This window comes from Bubalus bubalis, chromosome 16 (genome assembly GCF_019923935.1).
Source record: "Bubalus bubalis isolate 160015118507 breed Murrah chromosome 16, NDDB_SH_1, whole genome shotgun sequence".
NCBI lineage: Eukaryota > Metazoa > Chordata > Mammalia > Artiodactyla > Bovidae > Bubalus > Bubalus bubalis.
Window position 1 is genome coordinate 42321825 of NC_059172.1, and position 14659 is coordinate 42336483.

General features: G+C 38.3%; 1 protein-coding gene across 2 annotated transcripts; it reads left to right on the top strand.

Moving 5' to 3' along the window:
* Positions 1–125: 125 nt before the first annotated feature.
* WEE1 (WEE1 G2 checkpoint kinase) lies at positions 126–14150 on the top strand. Of its 2 annotated transcripts, none has more exons than XM_006051580.3 (11): positions 126–701; positions 2134–2339; positions 2791–2854; positions 3292–3464; positions 4089–4210; positions 7716–7862; positions 10006–10101; positions 10189–10274; positions 11640–11810; positions 11903–12048; positions 12816–14150. In XM_006051580.3, exons 1-11 carry the CDS (start codon positions 126–128, stop codon positions 12967–12969), a joined length of 1941 nt encoding a protein of 646 aa, XP_006051642.2. In that variant the 3' UTR covers positions 12970–14150. The 2 variants fall into 2 exon arrangements, with proteins under 2 accessions (XP_006051642.2, XP_006051643.1); XM_006051581.4 differs by lacking the exon at positions 126–701 and adding an exon at positions 750–1358.
* Positions 14151–14659: the final 509 nt, after the last annotated feature.

Here is a 14659-nt window from a genome sequence, read left to right on the forward strand (position 1 = left end):
CCCGCCGCAGCCGCGGCCACCGGGCGCGCCTAGTCGCACGTGGCGGACCCGCCCCCTGGGCCGGCCGAGCCCTGGACTCCGCGGGCTCTGGTTCTCCTGTCCTCCGCCCCGGCCCCAGGGGCGCAATGAGCTTCCTGAGCCGGCAGCAGCCGCCGCCGCCCCGCCGCGCCGCGGCCTCCTGCACGTTGCGGCAGAAGCTGATCTTCTCGCCCTGCAGCGATTGTGAGGAGGAGGAGGAAGAAGAGGAGGAAGAAGGCAGCGGCCACAGCACCGGGGAGGACTCGGCCTTTCAGGAGCCCGACTCGCCTCTGCCTCCCGCGAGGAGCCCCACAGAGCCCGGGCCCGAGCGCCGTCGCTCTCCGGACACTATCCCCGGCAGCCCGGGGGAGCTAGAGGAGGACATGCTGCTGCGGGGCGCCTGCCCCGGCGCGGATGCGGCGGGCGGCGGGGCAGAGGGAGACTCGTGGGAGGAGGAGGGCTTCGGCTCCTCGTCTCCGGTCAAGTCGCCGGCCGCGCCCTACTTTTTGGGCAGCTCGTTCTCTCCAGTGCGTTGCGGAGGCCCGGGGGATGCGTCGCTGCGGGGCTGCGGGGCGCGCGGGGCCGGCGAGGGCGCCTGCTCGCCGCTGCCAGACTACCCGGGTACCCCGCCCCACAAGACCTTCCGCAAGCTGCGGCTCTTCGACACGCCGCACACCCCCAAGGTGAGAGGACGCGGCTGCCTGGGCGCCCAGAGCCCGCGCCGGCCCAGCCTTTTAAAAAGGCCGCGGCGCCGGGAGCGGAGCGCGGCGCTGCCCGGGTTCGGTTACATAACCGCCCGGCCTCACCCCAGCTCGCTCTCCGGCGCCGTAACAAAAAAGTTGGCAGCCTTTTTTTGGGGCCCTGCCCAGCAGTTGTCCGTTAAGATTATGTAACTGAACAATGGGCCTTGTCTGGAACTTCTTCATCTTTCAAAGGGGCTGATCGGCGCCGTCCAGGTGGCTGACGATTTAACGCCCGCCGAGTCGGGGCGGCCCCGAGCGTGGCAGGCGGGAGTGTGGCACCGATAACGCGGTTTGGAAGGATGCTCCAGTGGTGCTGGCCCGGCCACCTGACACTCCTCAGCGCCGCAGCCATCTGGTGCCTTTTAAACGCAGTGATCACTCCTGTAATTTGGGCGGCGCACGCAGGAGTTCGGTTAAAAAAAATGCACTTATCGTTTCGTATCAGGTGGCCTTTTGGGGGAAAGTTTGAGATACGGAGGGAGACTGCGCTTCGACTTTGGAGAAAAGGCTGGCCTTCAAGTATTTACAGCCTTAAAAAGGCTCGTAAATAACTCGGGGTAGCGTTTAAGCCTCTTTCCGGAAAGAATATTTTATTTGGTAAGCGTTTGTTTACACTCGGGTTTGCAGTTCCCAAGTTTGATCAGCCGAAGTGTCTGAATTAGGAAGGTCCAACTGTTAAAAACCAGCGTGGATATTGTCGCCTGAACCCTCAGGCTTTCATACCATTGATAATGTCTCTTAAAGAAGTAGGTATTCAGCACCTGTGTTGAGTGGCAAGTGAGTATGCAGATTACCACTTGTAGAACTTTAGAAGTAACAGCAGATTTTAAAGCAGACACCGAAATTCAGACAGTATCGAACATAAAAGATTAATGTGGAAAATGGACCTTTTAAAGTGAGTTTCAGTCCGCTTACTAGTCATAAACCTCAGGAGATGTGTGCTTTTTGTGCCTTACTGTTTATTGGCCGACTTGCCCAAGGCAAGTCTGGAAGTGAGGGGAGGAGCTCTACGATGGTGGCTTTCAAAGCCCTACTTGGATGGGGGAGGGGAGCTTTTATGTGACTCCCAGAATGCTTTCTATTTTTAGATGGATTGAAAGGTTTCTTAACTTTAGCTCCTAGAGTGAACTTAATTTTAGTTTTCATTCATATTCTTTTTAGGGCTAGAGACCTGTTGACTTTTTCAGGAAAGGTGGTTAGTATCCAGCTTCAGGCTCCTAAGTAAACCACTGTCTATTTTGCTTGAAAGATTAACAAGGGTTGGTGTGTTGCTTTGACCTACACATTCAGCCAGGAGAAAGACTTGTTGAAAATTAGGTTGAGAAGGCTATCTATAGCACTTGGATCCTAAGGGTTTCTTTTCCTCTCCTAGAGTTTGCTCTCCAAAGCTCGAGGAATCGATTCCAGTTCTGTTAAACTCCGAGGTGGCTCTCTATTCATGGATACAGAAAAATCAGGAAAAAGGGAATTTGATGTTCGACAGACTCCTCAAGTGAATATTAATCCTTTTACTCCAGATTCTCTGTTACTGCATTCCTCAGGACAGTGTCGTAGAAGAAAGAGAGCATATTGGAATGAGTAAGTTATTTATTTTTCAACAGTTTGGTTCCTCAACCACCCAAGACTGGTTTGGCATAATTAAAATTTAATTTCAACCAAATGATTTGGAAGTTTATGGGCTGAGAATTTTCTCCATTACTAGCAATTTTCAGTAATCAGCTATGGCGTGGGAAAGGAAGAAAGAAAAGGTCTAGATAAATTCTAGTAAATCTGCTTGTGTCAAAATGAGGCAAGCAGAGAAAGTTGATTTAGAAAGGCTTTAATTTTGATATGTGTGGTGGTGTTGGTATATCTAAACAGGAACAACATTTTCATCACTTGGTCTGTATCTTGTCATTACAAAAGTAAATGCTTTCTTTTCGGTTTTCATTCATTAAATTTTCATTTTGCTATATATCTGTCAGATAGTTTTGGATCTCTAGTTGATGAATCTGTCAAATACATTGATAGAAAAAATAATATTTTTCAGTTCCTGTGGTGAAGACATGGAAGCCAGTGATTATGAGTTTGAAGATGAAACAAGACCTGCTAAAGTCAGTAGCTTTTGATTTCCTTTTTATTGGTTTTTTAAAAAAATTTCTTTTTATTGTTTTTGATATTTGTTTTTACTTAACAAGCTATCATATATACATGTTGAAATTGAAAGCCACTCAGTCATATCTGACTCTTTGCAACCTCATGGACTATAGCCGGCCTGGCTCTTCCATCCGTGGAATTCTCCAGGAAGGAGTACTGCAGTGGGTTGCCATTTCCTTCTCTGGAGAATCTTCCTGCCCCAGGGATTGAACTCAGGTCTCCTGCATTGCAGGCAGATTCTCTACCAACTGAGCCACAAGGAAAGCCCATATATACATGTTAAATAAGCATTAAAACATAAGATAAAATTTTTAAATTTCATAGTGTTATTACCTTAGTGAAAAAATCACTTTCGTACCTTTATATATATATATGGATACACTTTTTATTACAGAGAATTACAATTACTGAAAGCAATATGAAGTCTCGATATACAACAGAATTTCATGAGCTAGAGAAGATTGGTTCTGGAGAATTTGGTTCTGTGTTTAAATGTGTGAAGAGGCTGGATGGATGCGTTTATGCCATAAAGCGATCAAAAAAGCCATTGGCTGGCTCTGTTGATGAGTATGTATTAAAGATTTTGTCTTTTGCTCTTTTGTTCATCAGTATGGTGTTAGAAATGTTAAGGTTTTATGTGGTCAGTCACTGAATTTAATCTCTAATGTTTGAGAAGTTACAATGACTTAAATCAGATCCATTTCATTTTGTGCCATTAGTTTTTATTGGATTTGATAGAGTAATATGAGGAGTCTGATCTTGGAGCCTAATTTAAATTTTCTATTTCTAGTAGCATCCATGAATTCACAGTAGAGTAGAATTTCATCTTTCCTGAATTGTAGGGCCAGCAAGATTCCTTCTTTCTAACATTTTTAAATGGCATGATGTGTGCTTAGTCGTGTCTGATTCTTTGCAACTCCATGGACCGTAACCCACCAGGCTCCTCTGTGTGGAATTTGCCAGGCAAGAATACTGGAGTAGGTTGCCATTTCCTACTCCAGATTCTTTAATGGAAACCTTTGGGAAAATCTCATACAGAGTTTTAATCCTCTTCGCTCTTAAGCAAGTTGTTCTTCAGCATAATGAATGATAGATCCAGAAGTCAAGATTCTTTTATGAACTTTCAGATAAATTAACTCAGTTTATCTTAAATAAAAATGATTTACGATTCTCTTAATCTCAAACTTCTAGGCAGAATGCTTTGAGAGAAGTATATGCTCACGCAGTGCTTGGGCAACATTCTCATGTAGTTCGATACTTCTCTGCCTGGGCAGAAGATGATCATATGCTTATACAGAATGAATATTGTAACGGTGAGTAATGGTTCCCCTGTAAATGTGTAAGCTCAAGAAAACGAACACCAAGGAAATAATTTATTTTTTATCTAAAGTCTTGCTCTAATTCTATATATCTTTTACCTGTTATAAATTCAAAGATCAAAAGCCTGACATGAAGTGCAAGTTATTCTTACCTGGAAGATAAGATTGAAAACCTTGTTCTTTCTACCTAGATAGTAGAACCATGCATATTATTTGTATGTCTGTTACTCAAATTAAACTGATTTTCTTGAGAGGATAGCACCCTTGCCATGTATATTTTGGTATTCCTAGCACTTAGCATAGTGTGGGGGAGGGATATAATAGTTAATAAGCCAAGCTCCCTGTATCTAACCTTCCGTTTGCATTTCATTTTATGTGCTGCTGAAACTGATAATGGTTACTTGTAAAATGACAGTGACTCTCCATTGATATAAATTCAGCCATTTTTGAATCTTGCTCCCCCTACCATCTATCCACCCTTTGTTTACCACTAGAATCCACTGAAATGTTTCTATAAAGAGAGAATTATTCTCATTAGTTCCCTAGCTGTGCTTGCCTCCTTTCTTCCTCCCTGCCTCGCCCCAAAAAGCATTTATAGAGGTTTAACTTTGGACCTTTATATGGTTTTGAATTTCAGCAGGTCCTTCAACAGTCATCCTGGGTCCTTCCTTTTTCACTAAATCTTCACCAAAGTCCTGGCCTCACTTCTGATTCTTACAGATCTGTTACTAAACACCTAAAATTTTGTATATGATGGATTTTTATTTCTGTACATCTTCAGTAAAATATTAGAGAATTTAGAATTTATTGAACACTTGAGTAGCGAAGATTATTTTTGTTGATTCTCATTTTTTCCCCTAAGACTAGCCATTTCATAGCTTGTGAATAAATAAGTGGTATAAGTAGTAGATCAAGTTTTCTGTTTTGGAAAATAATGAACAAAACAGATGTAGAAGATCCATTTCTCATACCTGACTTCTCACTGAGTTGTCATTTTATTCTACACCCTTGAAAAAATATAATTGTTCAGTATGCAGCATTGCTGCCGCTGTCACAAATCTCTTGAAATGTTTCTGTTCATATCAAAATATTTATGTAGCTGTCACCTATGGCTTTGTGGACTATTCTGTTGGCTTAACCTCCATTTTTTTGTTACTGCACTTACTAATAGTATAACTTGATCATAATACCTTCTTTCCTCCATATTTGCTAGACACCATCTCCTAGTTTCTTTCTACCTCTCACCTTGTTGATGTGACTTGCTGTCAGCCACAGTCCAGAAATCACAAATTTGTAGCAACCTACCAAATATGTGGTTGTGTTATTTAGTTGATTCTGAGATAACTGGCTTGGGCCTGGGATTTGAGTGAGGGGGATGAGCCGTTTTGCTACCCTCTCAGATTACAAAGACCCTGTCCTGTAATAAAGTTAGATTATAAAATAATCTTTTGAAATAATTTATTATTTTGGAGCAGTCTTAAGCACTTTAGGAATATGGATCTTTAAAAAAATAAATAAACTTGTGTAAAATAGAACAGCCTCTTTGTATGATGTTTTGCTTAGATGAAAGAAAATGAGGCTGTCTAGATATATTTGTGAGCTCTTCTGTTTCCGTTTTCCATGATTTTCTCCACATAAACCCTGAATATCCTAATAGACCTAGCTAGATCCTTTTCTGTAGTTTCACAGGGATGGATTCTGTTATCATTCATTTGTAGTGTTGATTAACTGATATCCTTTATCTTAACTGATTTTTTATCGAAAACAGTTGTTTGCATTTTGAGCCTGTTTTCTTGATTTGGTGATAGACGGAATTTCTACTCTTGATAAGCAGGTGTAGAAAAATGTTAATTGATAGCGGAGGAGAACCTGAAATATCAGATGAATGGTTTGCTCTTCTCACCTTTCTTACCCTTTCAGCAGCAAGATAGAAGAAACTGGCCCAGCTGTAGTAGCTAGACCCATTAAAAAGCAGCCATATTATTTCTTGGTGAACTTGATCTAGGACTTCAAATTCACATATCCCAAAAAGCTTATTGACCTGCTCCCTTCTAGAGCTCTCTTTTTCCCACAGTTCAAGATTTGTACAAATTAAGTTCAGAGAACATACTTAATCCTAAACTATACAGGTGTGTGATTTACTTTTATTTTTACCACACATTTGATGTTTTTGCTGTTTAGACTTGTTCAAATTATAGGACCTCCTTTTCTGAGTAGTATATCATCGACCTAGATTTTATTACCTTGCTTCTGGTTTTATTATTCCCAACTAAGCTTTAAGCAGAAGTGGTTTGTTTATTTTTTAAACATAACTCCTCATTTCCTCTGAGACAGAGTATAAATAAAGTTTTTAGTAAAACTTATGAAGTATAAGCTTAAAGTTTTTTAAAGTATAAACAAATTAGCTGATTGGTTTGATTCTATAAAAGCAGGTTTGTTCTTATTCATAGAGTGGTATAAATTAAAACTATACTAAGATACTGGATTTTACTTATAAAATTTGTAGATTCTGTTGTTATGTGTGTGGGGAAAATAGGTATTCTTGTACATTAAGCATGGAGGTGTGATTTGGTACAGCCTTCTCTAAAGGGGACTCTGTGTGTGTGTAATCGTCCAGATTTGTCTTCCAAATCCCCAGATTTACATAACCTTATGCTAGCAGATTTTAAGTATTAGCCTTTTGAAATCAGGAATTGAGTGTGTTTTATGTGAGCTTTCAGAGGCAATCAAGTCTTGGCATTGATACTGTGAAAACCAACCCAAAACTGTTTTGTAGGGTAAATGGAAATGGCGCTCTCAGCTATAGGAATTTATCCTATATCTAATAAAATAGTGTCTCATACACCCAATGAATGTGTATATTACATTGTATATACCATTGGACCCAGCAGTTTGTTTGTAGGAGATAACAAAATATGTGTGAATTCCTGAGACTAATAATTTGTAGTATTGAAAAGTGAAAGTGAAGTCGCTCAGTCGTGTCTGACTCTTTGCGACCTCATGTACTGTAGCCTACCAGGCTCCTCCCTCCATGGGATTCTCCAGGCAAGAGTATTAAAGGCTTGGAAATCATTTTTAAATGTCCATCAATTAGGGGATTGGTTAGTGCATTACCATTCAATTATGCAATGGAATTTTGTATACCTAAGAAAGGAGTGGTCTTTGTATAATATAAAGAATGATCTTCAAGATAATGAAAATGTGTTATTGCTTATATAAAAAGGAGTTGAAAAGAATTCATAACATTACTCTGGGAAAGAGAACCAGGTGGGTTGCTAGAGTATGTATTGATAAGACAGAGACTTTATATTATAGTTTGTACACATGTGAGTGTTTTAGCTATTGAGAGAATAAATACAATTTTGATTTCACAAGCAGGTTGAAGAGAATAGGTCCTGTAAAATGTCATTTTCTTGGTTGCGTCTAGTCATATAGTAAAGATGAAAGAAAAATGGTATTTCAGAAAGAAGAAAATTCTAACTTCTCTTGTGTTTGTTAGGTGGCAGTTTAGCCGATGCCATAAGTGAAAACTACAGAAGTATGAGTTACTTTACAGAAGCAGAGTTGAAGGATCTCCTCTTACAAGTTGGCCGGGGCTTGAAGTATATTCATTCAATGTCTTTAGTTCACATGGATATAAAGCCTAGTAAGTATTACAGATCATCTGACCTATGTATGTTCTTTAGGGTTTTATAAAATAAATGATCTCATTAAAACAATAAGGCAACATAAACATTTTACTATGTTTTTTCATTGTTAGTTTTTTTTTAAACTTTTTATTTTATACTGGAGTATAGCTGATTAACAATTTGTAATAGTTTCAGGTGGACAGCAAAGGGACTCAGCCATACAAATACATGTATCCATTCTTGCCCCAACTCCCCTCCCATCTAGGCTGCCACGTAACACTGAGCAGAATTCCCTGTAGTGTACAGTAGGACCTTGTTGGTTATCCATTTTAAATTCAGCAGTGTGTACATTTCATTTTAGCTTTAAAAGATTTTTGACCCACTTAGTAGTAGTGTTTCATTTCCCATCACCTCTTCCCTTGTTACGCCAAAAGATCTGAAATAATATTCTCATTTTTACTAAAAGCTGAAAAAAAATGTTCTGCATCTTATGGGAACCACAGTCTTAGAGTGGGACTGATGGGGAGACTAAAAGAACTCATGTTTAAAGCCTGCTCTCTTGTACTAGGCTGTATAGATCTGTACTTTTAAATTAATGGTGGTGCGGCTAGGAGGGTTATTGTTATTACTGTTTTGTTCAGAAAACAAAATGGTACATGCATTTTTATTTTGCGTTTAAAAAAGGATGCAAGTGAATCCTACACTAACATTTTAGTGCAGATCCCTCGTCAAAAGTCACATCGTAAGGTACATACTGTTGTAGAACTTTTTTTAAGACACTGTCTCTACCTTTCCATTTCAATAATTATCTACTTGCCAGATCATATTCAAATTTTTACTAGTTGACCAAAGTCCTTAGCAGTTGCTTCATCCAAACTAGCGTCCATTTCAGAACCATGCATTACATCAGGGTAAATCCATTTTCTTTTTTAGGTTTTACTTTTCCCCTACTTAAATAATAATAATACAGACCTTGTTTTGCCAGATTTCCTTTCTTCTGGGTTCGACTGGTTGCTTCGTTGCATCATTTAGCTAATTCCTTTTTCTATCCTTTAATTTAGAAGTTATAACTAAAAAGTTGATGGGTTTAAGTTAAACATTTTAGGCTAGGTGTTTTTAGGCATGGTCAGGTGGATTCTTTACCGTTTGAGCCACCAGGGAAACCCAACTGAAAGGTTGATGGATTTAAGTAAACATTTTAGGCTGAGTATTTTTAAATTGAATTACTGAGGTTCTTTTCTTTTTTTAATCTACGCTAAGTCGTGTCCTACTCTATGCAACCCCATGGACTGTGTGATTTAAATCATTTTTCACAACTTAATTGTATGCATTATATGAAGAATTTTTGTATGTCAACTTACTAAAACATTTATTTTCAAAAAGAAAAAATTAAGTTTGAACTGGTTGCAATTAATGTAGATCATTGAGGTTTCCCCATACTCATAGCTTGTATTTAATGTTATACAAACATAGGGGACCATTACATTACAGGTACAAAAGTTGAAAATATTAAGGCATGTGAAGTTTTAAATTTACAAATATCTCCATAAAATAAGTTGTCCTGTAAATAAAATTGAAAAGACGCTAGTGAATGAAACATTGATAAAACTACTAAAATAAAGTTTGCTGCTGAAGCTTATATTTATATAACCTTACCTGCATTAGATGAAGAAAAAGTTTGTGTACGGTAGAAATAGTGAGCCACAAAACCTCTTTGGGTTGTAGATGCTGTATGGTCAGCCAAACTCAATATCTGCATGACTTGTTTTCACACCAGCCTTGTAGCATTAGATTAAAATTTGTGCCTCAGTAGCATCACAGAGTCGGACATGACTGAAGTGACTTAGCAGCAGCAGCATCATGAATTAGTATGTTAATTGCCCTTTGTATTATTTCTAAGTAATTAGAACTGCTGAAGATCAATGTGTAGCTGACAAGAGTCTAATGCAGTGGTTTTCAAGTGTTAAAGGACCAGTGCTAGACCAGATTCTGTATTTTCTGTACCTAGAAAATACAGTCCCCTTTCATTCTCACTGGGTTTGGGATAGAACACATAGTCTATGTATTTAAGCGCTTTCTGAATGTTTCATTGTATGACTTGTTTGTGAACTTTGATTCTATTAATTGTTAGTATGGCTTACCTAAATAACTGTTTGACAGGTAATATTTTCATATCTCGAACTTCAATCCCAAATGCTGCCTCTGAAGAAGGAGATGAAGATGACTGGGCATCCAACAAAGTTATGTTTAAAATAGGTAAGAAAGAAAAGTAACCAAATTATTTCCTTAAAATAGAGGCTGTTTTGTTTTAATTCTTGACTGTATTTTTTGCAATACTTCTAGGTGACCTTGGACATGTAACAAGGATCTCTAGTCCACAAGTTGAAGAGGGTGATAGCCGTTTTCTTGCAAATGAAGTTTTACAGGAGGTAGTTTTTCTTCTTTAAGCCATTTGCTTTGTAACACTTATTATCAGATGCTAGAAAACTATAAATGCAGATGTACTGAAATTTTAAGCTAATAACCAGTAGAAAGATAATACAGAATAGAAAGTGTAAACTATTAGCTTGTTGGGGTATTCAATCTAGCAAAAGTCAATAAAGGCAAAGATTTATCATATTCAACAGTGGTGGGGTTGCAGTAAAAAAGAAGTTTCCACGCATTACTGGTGAAACTTTAAAATGACAATGTCTTTTCGGAGGTCAAAGTGTTAACATCTGTCAACATTTTAAAGTCACATTCCCTTTGACCCAGAATTTCCATTTCTAGGAGTCTCTCTTAAAGAAATATTCATATACAAATAAATTGAGAATGTTAATATTTAGCAATAAAGGAATTATTAAATAAAGTATGGATACAGTTAATAATGTGAAAGTGTGTGTTAGTCACTTAGTTGTGTCCAACTCTTTGCGACCCCATAGACCATAGCCCGCCAGGCTCCTCTGTCCATAGAATTCTCCAGGCAAGAATACTGGAGTGGGTTGCCATTTCTTTCTCCAGGGGACAACTTCCTGACCTAGGGATCGAACCCAGGTCTCCTGGATTGCAGGCAGATTCTTTGCCATCTGAGCCATCTGGGAAGCCCCATAGTTAATAATACTATTTCAAAAACAGTGTTGTAAAATATTTCTTGATAAGCATTTTTGAATGGAAATAGAATAACTAGAACAAATGAATTGTATGATACTATTCTGTTTATGTATATTTGTGTTGTATATGTATATGCATATTTCTAACTTGTTGATGTTTGTAGTTTCATATGAATGCCCCTAGAGCTAAAGTTTCTTCTGAGAGTTGAGTGAGGCTGGTGATAAAGAGGAGGCCTTTTAGAAATAACCTGAATACTTTTAGAAATGTATTTACCATCCCACCCCAAAGTGTATTGTTGTTTAGTCGCTAAGTCGTGTCCTACTCTTTGCAACCCCATGGACTGTAGTTCACCAGACTCCTCTATCCATGGAATTTCTCAGGCAGGAATACTGCAGTGGGTTACCATTCCTTCTCTGGGGGATCATCCCAGCCTTGGGGTTAAACCTGTGTCTCCTGCATTGTCAGGCGGATTCTGTCCCACTGAGTTACCAGGAAAGCCCCAGAGTGTATATAACTTTGTCATTAAAAAAATTATAATCTCCCCAAATTTAGCTTGTTCTCTGAGTATGTCCTAAATTTAAATGTATCACTGGACATTTTAATTTCGTCTTATTTCTCACCCAAATCATCATTGAGGTGTAATCTTACTTTATTTTGACAATCTTTATATTCCCTTAACTTTTTTTTTCCTTTTAATTTTACAGAACTATACTCATCTACCAAAAGCAGATATTTTTGCCCTTGCCCTCACAGTGGTATGTGCTGCTGGTGCTGAGCCTCTTCCCAGAAATGGAGACCAATGGCATGAAATTAGACAGGGTAGATTACCTCGGATTCCACAAGTGCTTTCCCAAGAATTTACAGAGTTGCTAAAAGTGAGCATTTTATATGTGAAGCACTTTATTGACACAGTTCAATATTTTATTAAATTGCATATCTTTGTGTTAATTTTACTTCTCTTTTTAAGGTTATGATTCATCCAGATCCAGAGAGAAGACCTTCAGCAATGGCACTGGTAAAGCATTCAGTATTACTGTCTGCTTCAAGGAAGAGTGCAGAACAATTACGAATAGAATTGAATGCTGAAAAGTTCAAAAATTCACTTTTGCAGAAGTAAGTGATGGGGTTTTTGTTTTGTTTTTTATTTTCTCATTTTTATTCTCAGATTTTAATTAGAAATGATTTATACTTTCCATCAGTGAAGAATAAAGTGGCTTGGCATGTTATATGGTTAAAGTTTGGGGACTTCTGTCTTGATATTTGACCTATAAATTGGCATTGTTTCTAAACTTTGAAATTATGGACTTAAAAGATTTTTAAACCTGCATATATTCGAAAGTGGTGATAATCCTTATGCCCAAATTGTCCCAAAAGCTAAAATGAGCAGGTATCAGTTTTTTCTCTCCAAACTCTTGTCATAAATGACATTCTCCTCGAAATGTTCTGTTTACTTTTATGAAAGGATGAAATTAATGTCAATTGGGTTAGATGATTTTCACATTTGCTCTGAATGACCTTTGACATTTTTGGAAAACTGGTTGAAAAAAAAAAAAGAAAACTGGTTGGAGTGTTTATCTAATTCATTTGCTTTATTGCTACCATTTTTATACTAACCTAATAAAACTGACTTGAAATACTTAAAGGTTATTTTGCCATTAGTTTGATAGCCAGCATAGTTCATATAAAGAGGAAATAGAATTCTCCTTTTGTCTCTTATGTAAATAGATTTTCACTTTTTTTTTCTCTCTAATTGTATCTTGGAGTAATGATGGCACACAAAAATCTCCCAACTGATAATGTAGTTTGTTGGCCTCTTAGGATCCCTTTCTGGGTTTAATACAATAGGTGAAAAGTCTTGTTTCCTATTTTTATGTTGTTAGAGAACTCAAGAAAGCCCAGATGGCAAAAGCTGCAGCTGAGGAAAGAGCACTCTTCACTGATCGGATGGCCACCAGGTCCACCACCCAGAGTAATAGAACATCTCGACTTATTGGAAAGAAAATGAACCGCTCTGTCAGCCTTACCATATACTGAACTACTCATTACCCACCTCCCCCAAAAAAAACTGTGACAAGAGGAAGCTAGGTTGAAATCACTGCTACAATCGAGTTAGCAATTCCTTTTTCAATCGGTGTCAGTAATTTTACTGAAATACCTTTTAGGACTTATTTGTGAATTACAGTTTAAAGCTGTATTTTGACCAGTGCTTTATCAGGCTTTTGTCTAGTCGTACCAGTCTGTCTTCTGTAGGATGTCGGTCACTGTTGGATGTTACACCAGCCTTTCCAGGGTTAACCACTGTGGTGGTGTGCTGCTTATGGTTTGCTGTTGCATTGTAATAAAAGGTATCTTTTCCTGTAGTGACCTGTAAAACAAGGACTCAAGGGCTTTATTACATACCTGTTCTCCCTTTGAAGAGGGAAATGCTAAGAGACTCAGTACTCCTCAGCTTTCAATGTACCTGTGTGTCAATCTTATATTTCTTTTTTTTTTTTTCTAAATTGTGAATTATACTTGTATATCCAACTGGGAGCACTTTGTAGGCATTGCATGAACCATGGAATGATAATTCTGTGGAAGTACTGCCTTGTGAATTTGCTGCTATTTTAGTTTTGTCTTTGCTGTAAAATTGTAGCATTAAACAATCATTGTTGTTAATAGGCTTTCTTTTTAAAACAATTATGTGAAATATATAGCTGCTCTTGATGACAGTAGCTATATGCCTTTTTTTTCTTTGAACTTTGAAGCTAGTGCATTGGAGAAATGCACCTCCCTCCCCTCCTTTGGAATGCTGTATTAATGTAGTATAATTATTACTGGTTTTGTACTTTTTTCCTGATAATACCCTTCTCTGACTCTTTAAAAAATGTTTTCTCCTTCCACCCAAGTTTTGTACCTGATTGTATTGTTAGTCTGTTTTTAAATGTTTTGCCCGGTTTCTCTTCAATATTTGTGTATATAAACTAATCTTGGTGATACTGTACATAGCTGTTTGAAATGGCAGAATGATTTCTGACTATCCCAAGCTTTTCACAAAATATATTTTATCTGTGATTAGCCATTTGACTAATAATACTGGCTAACAGATACTGCAAAAAAAAAAAATAGAATTTGTTGTTTTTCTATTAATTTTCTTTTAAAACATGTTTGCACGTGTCTGTTTGACTTGTGTTTTATTAACATTGATTGGCATATTAAAAGTCACTCTGAGCTTACCTTCATTGTGTGAATCTTAGTGGTGCCTGTTTTCTACTATTTTATCTCCATTATCACTACATTTTTTTTAACACATTTTAAAATGTTGAATATAATGTATTTAAAGTACTAAAGACAGAGGACACATTTTTGATAGAGTATGAAACATGATTTAATGATGAGCTTTAGTTCACATTGGGCTTCCCTTGTAGCTCAGTTGGTAAAGACTCCACCTGCAATGCAGGAAACCCTGGTTCAATTCCTGGGTCAGGAAGATCCCTGGGGAAAGGGATAGGCTACCCATTCCAGTATTCTTGGGCTCCCCTCGTGTCAGCTGGTAAAGAATCTGCATCCAGTGCAGGAGATGGGTTCTATCCTTCGGTTGGGAAGATCCTTTGGAGAAGGGAACAGCTACCCACTCCAGTATTCTGGCCTGGAGAATTCCATGGACTCTGTAGTCAATGGGATCACAAAGAGTTGGACACAACTGAGTGACTTTCATTTTATTCCACATTAGTTACATTTTGAG

Coding starts and splice junctions, on each gene's coding strand:
- WEE1 (XM_006051580.3), top strand. CDS start 126: ATGAGCTTCCTGAGCCGGCAGCAGCCGCCGCCGCCCCGCCGCGCCGCG. Junction 10,275..11,639: donor CAAATGAAGTTTTACAGGAG/GTAGTTTTTCTT, acceptor TTAATTTTACAG/AACTATACTCATCTACCAAA. Junction 11,811..11,902: donor AATTTACAGAGTTGCTAAAA/GTGAGCATTTTA, acceptor TCTCTTTTTAAG/GTTATGATTCATCCAGATCC.